The sequence below is a fragment of the Euprymna scolopes genome, chromosome 19, assembly GCF_053919585.1.
Source record: "Euprymna scolopes isolate OS-2025 chromosome 19, ASM5391958v1, whole genome shotgun sequence".
NCBI classification, from domain to species: domain Eukaryota; kingdom Metazoa; phylum Mollusca; class Cephalopoda; order Sepiida; family Sepiolidae; genus Euprymna; species Euprymna scolopes.
The window spans coordinates 117,481,784-117,499,143 of record NC_136500.1 but is presented as its reverse complement, the minus strand read 5'-3'; the positions used below and the strand labels follow the sequence as shown (position 1 = coordinate 117,499,143).

General features: G+C 32.4%; 2 protein-coding genes across 3 annotated transcripts in view; one reads left to right on the top strand and one right to left on the bottom strand.

The window, feature by feature from the left end:
- The window catches only part of LOC145239898 (alpha-tectorin-like), a 425,326-nt gene that overhangs the window by 82,639 nt on the left and 325,327 nt on the right, over positions 1-17,360 (bottom strand). The window lies entirely within an intron of this gene.
- LOC145239897 (zonadhesin-like) overlaps positions 1-17,360 on the top strand; it is a 113,660-nt gene that overhangs the window by 33,029 nt on the left and 63,271 nt on the right. The window contains exons 3-4 of the mRNA XM_080103516.1: positions 14,131-14,363; positions 16,481-16,785. Coding sequence (XP_079959642.1) covers positions 14,238-14,363; positions 16,481-16,785 — 431 coding nt within the window. The 5' untranslated portion in view covers positions 14,131-14,237. The remainder of the gene's footprint in view (positions 1-14,130; positions 14,364-16,480; positions 16,786-17,360) is intronic.

Here is a 17,360-nt window from a genome sequence, read left to right as displayed (position 1 = left end):
TTTGTTACATATTTAAATTTTCTAATTAATGTGTACTCTTTTAATATAATTTTTATGTTAGTAATATATTAAATTTTTCTATTAGATTTAGATTCCTTTGATATATGTTGTTGATCATATATTTGATTTTTCTATTTGTTGTATAAGCTTTTGATATTCTCACTTTGGTGTTGATCTTATCATTAAATTTTCTATTAGATACATAACGTTTCTATACTCTCAGTTGTATGCTAATCATATCTTTAAATTTTCTATTTGGTTCCCCATCTTAGTAAACGATTAGCCGTAAATGTTGGTAGTCCCTTTTTTACCCCAAAATGGTTAGAAGGAGCTTATGGTCTGTTTCAGAGTAAAATTCCTACCGTGAAGGTAAGGATGAAATTTTGAAACTGCATAGATAATGCCGAGACCATCTTTCTCTATCTGTGAGTACTGTTTTTCGACCGGAAGCAGTGTTCTGGATGAATAGGCAATTGGCTTTTTCGACCCATCTGGCATCTTATGTAACAGGCATGTACCTATGCCGTATTGGCTAGCATCATCAACCACTATAGTGTCTAGTTCCGTGTTAAAATATATGAAGAATAGATCTGATGTTAACATCTTTTTAATTTCCTCACACACTGACTGAGACTCGACAGTCCATACCTAACGTTTATCCTTTTTTAAAAGCTTGTTAAAGGTGTCCGCAGTTTATGCATTCTTGGGATGAAACACTGGTAATAGTTAGCGAGCCTTAAGAAAATTTGTAGTGTGGTAGTGTGTTCTGTTGCCGGCATGTTCTTTATCGCACTGGCTCTCTCTGGGTCTGGACGTCTGCCATTCTTGTCTATTATGTGCCCCACATATTTTATTTTCTACAGGAAGAATTCGCATTTGTTTTCCTTGATTTTGAATGCAAAATTCTGTATCGGTCTGAATACTCGGAAGATATGCTCTTTCTGCTGGTTCTTGTTACTGCTGGGTTTAGTAATATCGTCCGGATATGCGATGAAAAAGTCAAGGCCGCCTAGCACCGTGTCCATAACTTGTAGAAAAATGGCAGGTGCGATCTTGACTCTAATCGTTCATGTCTGTGACAATCTCGATGCAGAGTAAATTAGCACTCATTTTCAACTGGAATCTGTAGATATGCATACATATATATATATATATATATATATATATATATATATATATATATATATATATATATATATATATATATATATATATATATATATATATAATGTCATTTTACGAGATATGAAACCCCTTGATATAAGAAAATATCAAGAATGAAAGATGATCATTGCGACATCAATATATGCCTTTTAATCTTAGTCTTGAAGAAACCGGGGCTGTTGATAGAAAGAAAACAGTGAGCAGGAAGAGAGTTCCACAAACATGCGCTTGGAAAAAATCTACTGGAATTGGAAGATGTATTATGATTAAGTATTCAAACAGCTAATTTATGAACACCTTGAGATCAACGAGTCAAATGAACTGGAACAAAATAAACAAGGAATAGATCAGTAAATTCGCAGTAATACGTGTCATAATAGTATTTGTGGAAAAGACTGAGACTAGCAACATCAAATTTGTGAGAGAGATTGTAGAGAAGAAAAATCTGCCGTAACATGGATTTCCTTTGATTTCCTTTTCACAAAAACCATGGGGGCAGCCACTGACTTTATTGTATTTTCGATACAATGCCCACATTTTCTAATCTGTCGAGGTCCTGGTTGATTGTTTTCAACGACACAAATGGCCCGTTGCGTTTTCATTGAAAAACTGATTATACATCCCACTTTAATCTTAATTTGTGTACATTTTCTACAAACCCGGTGCGAATACTTCCGTGAATTCATTTTTTAAATTCACGATTAACATGCCCGTTGCTGCTGGCATTAATTTTGCTTTTCTGCAGAATGTAGATATTGGCAGGTTCCATAAGTTGAATTCATGCATCCAGTCCGACCCGAATAGGTTAGTGGAGTGTTCCTTACTACATAAGCTTTTAAATTTTTTGTCTTTTCTAATAATGTGACGTTTGATAAAACCTTTGAGGTTAATTTTTGTAACATTAACGGCTTCTGCCGTTTTGCGTGTTTTCGTCATTGTGGGTTTAATCAATTTCTTCAATGTATTAAAATTTACTACCGAATTACTGTAATATATTACTATTTACTATTTAATAATTTTATTTTTATCATGAATTTTTATAGTCACATATTTTATCAACCCATCTTTGTTATTTTCAGTCTCTGCTAAACACACTCGGGTTTTGTATTTAATTTTATTTCTGCAATGAGTACCAATGTGTTCTATTTTTTTTTAAATGAAACATTTTCTTGATAAATATTGACAGTTCTTAACCCAATACAATTACGGAATTTTTCCTTTTTTCAAATTATTTCTTAGTTATGTGTCGATATGTGCGTCCTTTTCCCTTACTTGTGCTTTATTTTTTTACGTGTTTTTTAAATTGTTTGTCTGCTTTTTTTATCTGCCCGACTTCATCGAATCCTTTTTAATAATTTCTTTTTTTCTGGCAGTTTTCCGTTAACTTTTGTAGGGTAAGAGTTGGTTCATTTTCCAATTTTGTAAGGCCACACCTCCTAATTTCTGCATCTCGACCAGAAGTCAGTCCTATGGCAGATACTAAACATTTAAAATTGCCTGCATTGAGATCTGCAAGTTTGAATTCGTCGCAATGTTTATTTACCATGGCTGCGTTCGTTGCGAAGTCATCTTCGTATTTCTGCAAATTCAGACATGACTAACGCTTATGGAATAAAGACACTTTCGGGCTAAATTGTTCTGTAAGAAGTTCTACCGCCTCAGTGAAAGTAACTCTGACGATTTTCGTGGTAAAATAAAACCCACAAATTTGTTATGCTTGGCTGTCTCTAGTTTCCGTAATAGTAAATGAACCATTTTTCTGGTTTGACCACTGTTTGCAGTCGATATATAAAAAAGATCTTCATACTGAGGCAAATACTTCAAATGCTTTACCTTTTTAGGTCCGTAGAAAAAAATTTCAATCGCATTCTATATTGAATCTTGAGGAAATGCCGTAGTATTATACAGTGGACGTATTAATTTTATAACTTGAGTAAACATCTCTTTCATGTGCTGTTAATTTTCATACTGCTATATTATATCCTCATTAGTTCTTGTCTTTCATCTGAGCGTTTCTGTTGTTCAAATAATTGTTTTGATGTTGTTATCGTCTTTCCTCTGCTCGTTGTTTTCTTTCCTTTGCGCGTTGTTGTTGTTGTTGTTCAATTTTCAATTTTAATAACTGTTCCAACGTATTTTGTGTGATGGTAAAATACTGAAGCTATAGAAATTTAACAAAATCGTGTTCAAATTAGCCAGCTTTTAGTATTGTAAAAACAACTGAGGTAACGGAACATCATTTTGTTTCATTTAATAATTTTGCGAACGAACGTTAAACATACAGTTTTAAATTCATTGGAAAGAATATTTCTTCCAAAAAGACCGTAACGACAAAATGCCGAAAATCGTATTTTATGTAAGTTAAAAAGTTCGCTGACACACTTATTTGATGATGCAAGAAAAACAGGAATAGTTCAGATTTCTCTTCCTTTCGTATTTACGGGTGCACCAACATGTTGCAAAGAGAAGAAATAAACATTAAAATATTCTTACTTTCCACGAGTTTGCAATTCAAACTTTTATATCCGTGCACTTATTTGGTTTTCGCGAGTTCCTGTTTTTCTCCTTTTATCAGTGTTTTCTTAACACTTTCATCGTTTAATTCGGCTTCTGTCGTGAGATCTCTTGAATGCTGGGGTATTTTACATTCGAGTGATCGCTGTGAGTTCAAAATCCGACGTCGTCACTGTTTTAGCCCTGATAACAGTTTACAAAGAAAAACAGAACGCCAAAATAAAATAACAACGTGTTGCAAAGCATAAAATAGGTAGGTTGTTCATCGTAGCTGACGAACGCTATGCGTTGGCCCACTGTATATCGATTGACACCTTACGGCTTAATCCTTTGGCATTCATTGAAATTGGAATAGTCTATTAGTGGGTAAGATAAGTTTGTTCCGCAACAACGTATCCATACTGTGTTGTTTATGAATTATTTAAATTTTCTATTTGATGTATAATATTTTGATATCCTCATTTCGGTGTTGGTTACATATTTTGTTAAGTGTTGACGCATTATGTTGAACAAAAGTTGGCGGCGAAGAATCAATGCAGTTCCGATCTTGAATGTTGGATAATTCCTAGTAACAAAGATGGCGACGAAGAATCAAATGCAGGTTCCGATCTTGAGTGTTGATTAATTCTTAGTAACAAAGATAACGGCAAAGAATCAATTGCACGTTCGTGACAGAGACGACGGCGAACTGATTGAATCCGAAACTCGAAAATTTTTACAGTAATTTTGGAAGCTTTGATTGGTTGGTTATTATAACTTGTGGTTATGAAAACGATCGTCGAAATCATTGGAGTCATACGCAACGAGGAGTCAAGAACAATTTAACATATTTAAATTTTCTATTTGATGTATAGTATTTCGTTGTGTTCACTTTTGTGTTTATCGTGTATTAAATTTTTTTTATGTATAATTCTTTTGATATCCCCACTTTAGTGTTAGTCATATATTAAATTTTGGGCATAATGTACTTAAATTTTCTATCTTATGTATAATCATTTGATATCTTCACTTTTGTGTTGTTCATATATTGAGTGTTTCTATTTGGTGTTTAACTTTTTGATATACTTACTATGGTGTTGATCATATATTAAAATATTGTATTTGATGTACAAACTTTTGACAACCTCACTTTGGTGTAAGTCATATATTTAAATTTTCTGTTTGAAATATAATTTTGTTATCCTTTCACTTTGGTGTTGATCATATATTTAAATTTTCTATATGATATATAATTTTTTGTATTCTCACTTTGGTCGTTATTATATATTTCAATTTTCTATATGATGGAAAATCTTTTGATATCCTCATTTTGGTTTAGATTATATATTTATTTATTTTATTAGATTATTAATTATCTGATATTCTCACTTTGATGTTAGCTGTTAGCTGATGTTAACATTTAAATTTCATAATTTATGTACAATCTTTTAATACCATCACTTACATGCTAGTCTTTATTTAAATTTTCTATTTGATGTATAATATTTTGACAACCTCACTTTGGTGTCAGTTATATATTTAAATTTTCTATTTGATGTATAATATTTTAACAACCTCACTTTGGTGTCAGTTATATATTTAAATGTTCTATTTGATGTGTAATCTTTTGACAATCTCACTTTGATATCAGTTATATATTTAAATTTCCTATTTGATGCATAATATTTTAACAACCTCACTTTGGTGTCAGTTATATATTTAAATTTTCTATTTGATGTATAATATTTTAACAACCTCACTTTGGTGTCAGTTATATATTTAAATTTTCTATTTGATGTATAATATTTTAACAACCTCACTTTGGTGTCAGTTATATATTTAAATTTTCTATTTGATGTATAATATTTTAACAACCTCACTTTGGTGTCAGTTATATATTTAAATTTTCTATTTGATGTATAATCTTTTGACAACATCACTTTGGGTCAGTTATATATTTAAATGTTCTATTTGATGTGTAATCTTTTGACAACCTCACTTTGATATCAGTTATATATTTAAATTTTCTATTTGATATATAATGCTATGGAATCCTCACTTTGGTATTGATCATATATTTAAATGTTCTACTACCTTTATAATTTATTGATATACTCACTTTAGTGTTAGTCATATGTTTAAATTTTCTCTTTGACATATAATCTTTTGATCGTCTTTAGTTTGGTAATCATATATTTAACTTTTTGTCGATGATGATGAGAGTTTATCTGAATAAAAATATATTTTCAGAAACGATACTGAATATTTGAACCTTAAGTAGATGATCTTCTATAAATCATATTATTTTTGATATATATATATATATATATATATATATATATATATATATATATATATATATATGATTGCTGCATCTTTCCAGATGATAGTGGTCACATTGAGTTCTCCCAATCTTGTCGTCCATGCCATCGCAGATGACTCTGCACTCCAGCCGCAGATTTACACATCTTGTATAATATTTTGTACAACCTCAAAAGCAGATGTGACATGCAAATTGAGCAACTTCCATCGAGTTGACTTTCTCTTGAGGCTGAAGCGTATTCCTATGAACAATCGCATGTCTTCTTAGACTAGCAGTAGACTTGCAAACTTTGCTGCATGTTAAACAGATCGCTTAGTTCGAACTAATAGGTGCAAAGTTTACCTGAACAGGAGTTTTGTGCGACTTAAGGTGGTTTGACAAAAGCACTCGTACACAAGTGTCGCATTTCCAGCTCTGTGTGTCAATTAAACCTTTTGCGAAGCTCTCACTTCAGAGTGCTGGTGGCCTGTTTTCTTTTCTCTAGAGCATCACAACTTTCACGTACAAGCTTTCGCCACTTCGGCCTTTGCGGAGTAAGTTCTTCCCATGTGTCGATGTCGATTTGTAAGACTTTCAAATGATTCTTTGTAGAGTCCCTGAACCTATTCCTATGCTTGTGTTGAGGGCGCTTGCCATTTTCCAGCTCACCGTAAAAAATTTGGTTTGGCAGCCTACAACCTTTCATTTGAACCAAGTGGCCCACCCAACGCATGTGAGATCTGATTACAAGGGTCTCAAGACTAGAGCAACATGCTCTCAAAAGGACTTCAGTATTGGGTACATATAGATTTTTTCATGTACACACACGCGTCTATCTCTCTATCTCTCTATATATGTATATATATGGAGAGAGACAGAGACAGACAGACAAACAGACAGACAGACAGACAGACAGAAAGACAGAGAAAGAGGGAAAGAGAGGTATGTATCTTTTGATGTGGAATTGAGTTTGAAAATTTATTCGTCGTTTTGTTGGAATTTGAACATATTTTTGACATTAATATTGAATGCGTTTATTTTGTACGACCAATGTTTTTGTGATGATTTAGCATTTATAATTTTGTAATTCGTTGTATAGCTTAAAATAAATGTTACCTCAAATCAACTGTAAAGGACAATAATACTTTAGTGTATGCACTTTATTTGGAACTTGATTTGAAAAATGTTTTGAATCGTTAAGTGCAAATGGCCTGATGATTCATTTCAAGGATGAAATATGCACGCCTCTGTGTAGCTTAATTTTCATAAATATTTTATTCTATATATTTAATTGTGTGTGTATATAAGTAATGGAATATATCATATAAATAGATAATACCTCATAGTAACATATATTCTGGAAATATGTAGGTGCGTGTTTTATGTGCATATGTAAATTAGTATCTGCATTGAGTATTTTATTAATGTAATTAGAATATAAGAAATGTTTATTCCCTAAATTGTTTTTCTCTGATTACCTATATTTTAAAAAATTAATAGTGACCGTCATTTGCATGGAAATTGTCTAGAATTATTTCATTCGTATTATAAAATCGTGTAATTCTTTGTCTTTGTTTATATACAAATTGTGATATGGAATTAATTTATTAACTAATCACATTTATCGAGGTTTTGGACAAAGAATAGATTCTTACGCTTCTGATTTTTTAAGCATATCGCCACTTAGACATAAGGGGCTACTATTTGGGACCATGCCAAGGAAAGATTAGCAAGTTGTTGATTACGTTTTAAAACTTCTGCATATTAGTACAGTCATGAAAGCGGGTAGCAGGGTGGAAATTCTAAAGTCTAGCTGTTCGAAGGAAGAAACTATTAGAGTAGGAAGCTTTCTGGCATTTAGGGACCTCTACGGTGAATAAGTGACATTTTATTGCTAAGCAAGTTTGTCAAGGATATGCACGTCAAGGGAGCACAAGTGGAGCTAGTTCATCAGAGCATATCCAACTAAAGTATCTGTGAGACAGGCACAGAGATGCCACACTGCGACGATGGGACAGGGGCTGAAGCTTAGTTGACAAAGTAGGACCTATTGAAAACTCTTTTTTGGACCCTATCAAGAAGAAGAGGCTAGTGGTAGATACACCAGCCCAGATGTGGCAACAAAACTCCACGCATGGGCGAATAATGGCCTTATAAAAGTCCAAGATACTTTCATGTGTGAGCAGTCTTTAAGCTCGATTAAAGGGAACCCACACTCTTTGCAGCAGTCTTCGCAATGTCCTCAACGTATTTGCTCCAGTTCATATTGCATGTGAATGTTAGGCCGATGAGTTTGAAGGAAGAATTCTCAGATAGGGTGTAATTTGGTTGGAAGAGCGTTTTGTAATTGTTAAAGGAGAGCAGTTTAGTCTTACTAGCATTCAATGTTACTATTCATTTTGGGCCTCATTCCACTATAGTCTGGAGGCCATTTTCTAAAGATTCTGCCATTGTCTTAGATTTATCCGTTGATCTGTCGTTCACTCGTGCATGTTATAGAGCGCTGTATCATCAGCAAATATAACCATCTCGGACACAATATTATCAGGGGGACCCTTTATAAATATTAGGAATAATTGTGGTCCAAAGATCGATCCTTGAGGCGCTCCAGCATTAATGTTATGAAGCTAATAATGATTGGTTATTCGTACTATTTGACTTTCTCGAACTACTGTTCTTATCTGGAGTGTGATTTCCACAAAGTTTCTGTTGATATAACCTCCGATCTTCTTCACGTGTATTTTGTCATACTCGGGAATATAACTTTCGAACTCGGCAATCGCTTCGTGCAAATTCTTCAGTTCGGCAGAAACATTCCCGAGTTCAGTAAGATACATATGAAGAAAGTCGGACTCTTTCTCTCTCCTTTTCTTTCCCCTTTCTCTCTTTTTCTTCTCGCTCTCCTTCTTCTTTTCCCCTTTCCCCTTTGCTCTCCTCTCTTTCTCTTCTCTAATCTTTCAAAAAATGGTCAATAAGTTTCTCATTCGCTCATATCATTGTTAGATAAACAGATAATTATTTGCGTTTCTCATAACCGCTCATAAATTCCGCTCAAATTATCTTTGCTTTCCAACTCAAATATTAATAATTTCCTCGTGATAAACGTTAATTATTAATCAAGTTAGTAAATGAAAGTTCTATCTTGCTAAAAAAATGATAATAGCGTTTCATGTTTGTACGTTATCACTTGTCACACACATTAAAAAAAAATAAATGAAATGAGAACAATAGTTTGAAGAATCCAAATTAAACGAATATATTCTTGTAATTTTTGCATTGTATTTAATGGAAATGTTAACTTTTTAGGCATGAAGTTGATTTGTACTTTTGCTAAAACATACGGAAAATTCACTTCTAAAAAAGAGCCGGTGTTTAAAAGTTGTTTGTCTTTAAATATATAATTTAAAATGAGCACTACCTTGAAAACCTGTAAGCAACTCTAATCACTTTGTGTATACACTAAATTTACAATGTAGTTTAAATCATTTGAATTGTCAAGTATATATATATATATATATATATATATATATATATATATATATATATATAATTATTTTTTTTTTTTACTATAATAATAAAATACCTACAGACACTAGTGTTTCATCCTTTCGGGATTCTTCAGTGCAGGGTGTCACGATTACTACCAGTCGGACGATTCGAACCCCGCGACACGAGATATCTCTGGCTCGATTAGCGGAGGCCGTATCCATTCGGCTACCATTAACCGTGTGAAATAGCGTTGAATTTTAAACATTTTAATTTAAATGTTCATTACGTCAGACAGACAGTGATCAAATCGTTATACGATGATCTACGCATAAGAGCTAAATTGACCGACTTTTAATTCAACTGAAAGTGCTCAACGATAAAAAACGAATTTCTTAAAGGGGCTGTCATAATTATTTTTTTTTTTTACTATAATAATTAAATACCTACAGACACTAGTGTTTCATCCTTTCGGGATTCTTCAGTGCAGGGTGTCACGATTACTACCAGTCGGACGATTCGAACCCCGCGACACGAGACATCTCTGGCTCGATTAGCGGAGGCCGTATCCATTCGGCTACCATTAACCGTGTGAAATAGCGTTGAATTTTAAACATTTTAATTTAAATGTTCATTACGTCAGACAGACAGTGATCAAATCGTTACTTCAGAATAAAATTATCCAACAATCAGCTGGTATGGAAACCTGTGATTATAAGATTTACACGATATTTCTGGCAGTAATATTCTATAAGTATTATCCCACATAAGTAAGAATTGCTCGATATACAAGATAGAGCAAATAAATCAAATTTTAGCCCTTCAATGAATAAATTTATGACGTGAAATCTTTGAGATTCAGATCAAAAGATTTTTATTATTCTATGTAAGACGAAGAATACATTAGAAATATTTTAACTCCTCATCCTATAGAATTTCAATGTCTACCATCTCTTCAGAGGAGAAAATATTAGCAAATAGTTATTATGATTTTCACCTTATTTGCTAAAGTCAGTAAGACATGGAAAATCACAATTAAAAATTGATTGAGTAATTAAAAGTCATAGAGTAAGGAAGTTAAAGAAAAGAATATAAAAGTTAACATCCAAATTGCATGGCAAAACTTGAAACTGAAAATCAAACATTTCACGTCATAAATTTTTAAATTCATTCAATGACTAAAATTTTATGTATATATATATATATATATATATATATATATATAGACGTCGGCTTGGGTTAAAGCTGGTTTGATACCTCGTCCCTTGTTCGATATGAAGTAGGCTCTTTCAACTGTCGGATCTATGACGCGGGTTGCTTGATCTGTTTAAGTTAATAGAATTTCTTGTGTGTGTGTGTAGTGTGTTTGCTCAGTTGGTAGAGTGTTCGCCTAGCATGCAAGAGGTTCGGGTTTCAAATCTTGAGCGCGGATATGTCTAACTGATGAGCCAAAATGAGAGCGAAACTCGAGTCTTGGACTTCCGGTTTGTTGGCTTTCTCTCACACTTTCTGAATATATATATATATATATATATATATATATATATATATATATATATATATCATTCTATTCCATCGAATATTTACATACTGGTATTTTAAATTGTGATTAACGTAAAGAGGGGGTTTGTGACTTATTTAATTACACATATTGGTATTTTATGTACATGTATATACGCATGTATGTGTCTGTCTGTACACACACACGCACACACACACACACACATATATATATATATATATATATATATATATATATACATATTTATAAGTGTTAGAAGAATACTTAGTCATTATTGTGTCTTCTCCCAGCTCACACTGCTACCAAATATTTTATAGGGTTCAAATATTACACACGTCCGTAATTATTTCATTTATTTCGGTTTATTAACAGTTCTCTAATACTCGTTTAATATGTAAATAATTACCGCTCTCTTCCGTTTCGTTATTTTTTGATACCACCAATATAATTAGTTGCTCTGATTTGTTTCACTGTTGCATTTTTCGAATTTCTTACAATTATTTGAATCAGTTTTGTAAAATTCTAACATGGCGTCCATTCTTATTTGCTTCGATTAAAATATAAAACTCTTTGATTATTACGCATACCGTGATAAGACATAGATTTCCAAACGTTATATAGCAGGGTCTCACAAATGTTCATTTTTACATAAAGGCTGAGTATATAGAAGAAGAGACTATCATAGCTTTCTTTCTCTGGACTTCCTCTGTCTTCACTGCTGGACTCTGTGATGAATATGCAATGAACCAACACAATAAAACGATTGAGATATACCTGATTTTTCCCGTTTATGAATCACAGGACAACGACTTTATATTTTATAAATATACATTTATTTCAGGCGTCTCAGTGTTTTCACAAGAGTCTGCTTACGTGTCTACATTGCTTGATTCTTCTAGCCTCTCTTCCCTGCTTTCGAAGCACGTTTACGCACCTTGGTGACCAATCTCAGATTCTCCAACTCTAATCTTTTTGACCTGTCATTTCCGTCAGCATTTTTAAATACTCATTTCAAACAAGTTTATATTCTCAAACAGGTCACAAAAAATAGTTTCAAAGTTTTCAGCTGATGTTTTATATCCTGTCATTCTCAGCTTACTAAATCATATACTGTTCTGTCTAGTCGCTCATTATCCACCAGAATGAGGCCAAATACGGATAACCACATATAGGGAAAAGTACAAATTTCTATTTTTTAACAACAATTTTAACACCTCGAATATCATGGCTGATAGAATCATTCTCGAGACGACGATGCTAAAACTCCTAGCTTTATATTCACAAACAAAATGAAATGGAATGTGAGCATAGGTGTTGTTGCCGAGTTTATTGCAAAAAAAAAAAAATATTCCTTTACAGAACTAGAAACATCACACACTTTTCAGTATCATATCTATTCAACATCACCATTATCCTGTACAAGGAGTACTGTCGCTACATCTAGGCTTCTACACTAACCATTATCTTCTATGTCTTTCATATCATTGGAAAGTTGTATCTTTGTGCTGGTTTTACAAGGAACATGCTTCGATGAACTTACTGCACTTGAAAATATAAACGGAAATACCCTCACCCCACCTGAATAGCAGCAAAATTACAGCCGTTCTTTAGATATTCCTAAATACCAGAATATTATCTCATTGATGGATTTTTTTCTGACGCTTACATTTGAAGTTCAGTTTCCATTCTCTATTAACCAGGAAGAAGAAATTTAAATCTAATTGCTGCCCAACTCCCCTGTTAGGTTGCTCCTATAAATATGTCTCCTACCACAATAGGACATTATGCTTAATTGGCAACATGACTAGGTTGGAGTGATCATTTTAAAAGAAGGAAATGTGCCAAAGTCGTGGATATAAAATACCCGTGGACAATGAATGAGTAAATGTTACAATTGCTTTTGAGAGTCTATTCGACTGCGATGAAGAAACGGAATTTACAGGCAACGTCTCGTAAGGTTTGAAAGGCAAACTCATAAGAAGAATATGGCCAAAGTATCCGTTCGATTTCAATGACGCGCGTTGTTTTGAATTTATCACACGTAAACAGATCTGGTTTTATAAAATAGCGTGTACATTAATCGAAAAAATATACATTTGTATTTTGAGCGTCTAAGTCTTAACGTAACTAGAAAATGGATATTTTTTTAAAATAAATAAAGACATGGTTATTAGAATCTAACTTTCTTTTATTTATTCATACATAGTCTCAAGTAAAAAATTAACCTCTATTAAATCCTAAAAATAATAAATATATACATATATATCTGTATCTGTCTATCAATATAATTATATATATATAATTATATATATATATATATATATATATATATATATATATATATAGTAATTTATAAAATATATATGGCGATTAAGCTACACTGAATATTCGGCGTTTCATCCACCTTAGGATTCGTCAGGCTTATGCGCGAATTCTGTGGTTGTTTCTCGTTTTTATATATGTTGAGGATTTTAGTTATATATATATATATATATATATATATATATATATATATATATATAATATATATACATATATATATATATAAAGTGAACGTGTCTGTGTATCTGTCTGTCTGTGTGTCTGTGTGTCAATTTTTAGTCTACAGACTCAAAATTTGATATAGAGGATACTGAGATTTGGGAAAATCGATAGGGTTGGTTTTTGGCCAGAAATTTTGGCGATTAAGGGATCAAAGTCCAACGATTTGACCTTTCAGAACTCTACCAAACTTCTCCGACAATTTTGGGTCTAAACACTTGAAATTTTATGTATAGGTTCCTTGGACATGGATCTAACTTAATAACTTGATTTGAGCCCAAAACAATAAATGTTAAGGCGTCATAATAGGAGTCAAAGTTAAAAAAATTGACCTCTTTTTTTTTTAATCGATCACAAAGATTTTCACAAATCGCAGTATCCTGTATATAAAATTTTGAGTCTGTAGACTGAAAATTGACAGAGTTATTGCGTAGGGAAATGCACACACACACACGTTCCCTTTTATAGATATATAGATTTAGAAAATCTTTGACAATTGAATGAAACATATTTTATGCAAATGATGTAAATTAAATTGAATATAGTGTATATGATTTTAATTATTTAAAGTATCTCTATGAATATTGTTTCTGTATAAGACTTCAATCTTTTCATTTTTCAGATGGATTTTGTGTATGCCAGGCATCAGGGAGGTATCATTATCAGACATATGATGATGCATCAATTAATTTTGACGGACTGTGTTTCTTTCAATTGGTTGAAACCAAAATGAGCGCTGAGTGGCAATTTTCAATTTATCTTCTGAATGAAATGAAGGGGCAGACATTTACGAGAACACTTTACATTGCAGTGGAGGGACAGTCGCTGATAATCGAAACAGGAAGAAAATTAATGGTAAGTACAATTTCTCATATAGGATTTTTTATTTACTAATAATGACCCGTTTGGTCAGCATTCGTTATTTATATTATCAAGTCTTTTACGAAAATCTTCTGTAATTTCAAAATATATCTGACTTTTCCCAAAGATCGTTTTACAATTTTAAGTTGGAAACATTGTTACGTTTGTTTTTGCTTCTAAGTTCGTTTTTACTGATTTTCCTAACACGGCTTATATATTCACTGCCAATTTTCTATCTCATCTTGGTATGCTGAATTAAATCGTTCTATTCTATGCCAAGATATTTGTATTTTTCCTGCTCTTCTGGGCCCTTGATATAAGTATTTTCATCAACTGTATGTTTTCTGTTTGGATCTTCTTCCCAGCTCTGATGAAGCACTTGGCACATTTACGCAAACCAATATTCAGGTAGACAATCCAAGCCATGGTTACTTTCCTCTGCCTCTTTCTACAGTCCTCAATGGTGGTCTTATGAGTCAGCAGCTGGTCCTTTGTGCATAAACGCTTCCTACTGCACCGTGCTTATTGTTTTTGCTTCAGGAAACTTGTCGGTTGTAGTCGGACAAGAAATGGGTCTATACTTACTAAGGCATTGTGTTACACTCGCTTTTTAATATTGGGGTTGGTAAATAATGTTAGGCTCTCGTCAGCCATATTGTTTTCAATAACAATAGCCATATTGTTATTGAAAACAATATGGCTGACGAGAGCCCAACATTAATGATTATTAACTGGTCCCTCTTATATTAGGCTTGAAACCGACGGTACCAATGTTTTTCTGACCTTTTGTACAGTTTTAAATATATATATATATATATATATATATATATATACGTCACTAAAATGCGACGATAAAACTATTAATATTATTAACTGGTCCCCCTTATATTAGGCTTGAAACCGACGGTACCAATGTTTTTCTGACCTTTTGTACAATTTTAAATATATATATATATATATATATATATATATATATATATATATATATATATATATATATATATATCACTAAAAATGCGATAATAAAAGTGAAGTTACGAAAACGACTGGATTTAATCTTGGCACAACAGCTTTCTTTATTAACTTTCGGTATTCATAACCACTCAGATATTATACTCGGCTGATCCCCACGAATTCACTTACTCTATTTCAAAAGTGAGAAAAATAAATTTTGATAAAAATTATAAATGTTGAAATTAGTTTAAAATAAATGTTTTGTAAGAAAAGAGTCAACCTTGAAATTATAAGATTAAAACGAAGTTAGGCATTTATTTCATTATTAATTTTATAGAAAAAACGTGAACGTACTAAATATTGCAGAAAACACTAAAACTTTGATACTCATGCTTACTTATTTGCATATTGAATGTTTTAGATGGTACGGAAAGGGAAAATTGGTCACGAAATATTGATTGGCAGCAAAACACAAAAAAAGAGAATGATGTAAATAAATAAATAACATAAATTAAGACGAAGAAAAGGATAAACGATATATTGTTTATATATTGGTTGTTTCTTACTCTGTAATATATATACTCATGCACAATGTAATAACATTGACCAAACAGGTCACAAGACTACGTTTCGGCCAACTATTCCCCTGGCCTTCGTAAGGTTGTAACCGCGACGGGATAGGAACCTCGAATCTCTTCACTGCATTCTCAGCAATTACTGCCATCCATAGTTGTTGTCGTCTCACCACGTTTTTGGCCAAGTAAACCTCCGGCCGGCTTTGGGTAGGATTGAAACCACTATCTTCAGACAATTCTTACCTGGAACCGTAGAGATTCAACGTCTCTTTCCACTGCGCCACAGGCCCCGAAGTATGGATGGCAGTAATTGCTGAGAATGCAGTTAGGAGATTCGGAGTTCATATCCGGTCGCGGTTACCACCTGACGAAGGCCAGTGAAACAACATTGAAGAAAGATGAAGAAAATAATCCGCAATAAATAAATTAATCAATAATACTCATCTCAATAAAGAATTCCAATTAAATAATATATATAGGTCACAAGATTTTCTGTATTTTATAGAATTCAATATGTAAATTATGTAAGTTTGAAATGGTAAGTAAAAAAGAATTTAACAAGATTTATTTTCTACATTGCAGGTGAATGAACAATATGTACCATTGCCGTATAATAAACACGGAATCAACATAGACGTGGAAGAGAATACGTTGACAGTGTATTTAGCATGGATGTTAACGATATTATATGATGGTGAACTGAAAGTAACGATCAAAGTACCTCAGTTTTTAAAAGGGCATCTCGATGGGTTGTGTGGTGATTGCAACAACATTACTAAAGATGATTACCGTATGAAAGGAAAAAAAGAAATTTTGGATACGTCCGAAACGTCAGAGGCCAGAATTGGAAATAGTTACATGATAACAGGCGGAAAACCTCGTTCATCGTAAGTAATATATATATATATATATATATATATATATATATATATATATATATATATATATATATATATATATATATATATATTCGGGTTTTTTATTCAAAAGTAATGGACTAGTGAATTCAACGAGGTTGTTAGATAATGCTCAATAAAAAGAGCTGATAATACTTGTTTATTGTTATATAAACATGTTTACATCCCGCTGCTACAAATAGCCACTTGTTTCAATCAAACAACAGATATCATCAGGCAGCGAGTTGACTATTCAAATGTTCAATGAATAATCTATTCATTGAACATTTATATAACAATAAACAAGTATATATATATATATATATATATATATATATAGAGAGAGAGAGAGAGCGAGAGAGAGACAGACAGACATATATATAGTGTGTGTGATTAAAAATGATCAGGTGTTTGCTGTAGAAAGTTTTAAGTGTAAGAGCTCAGTGCATACATAAAGGTAAGAAGAAAAAATATTCCACAAACTTAGTCCGATCTCAGTATAAATTTATTTGGACCCAGTGTTGGCCTTATTAGATGAGACGAATTAGTCAGATCTGTAGCTGACT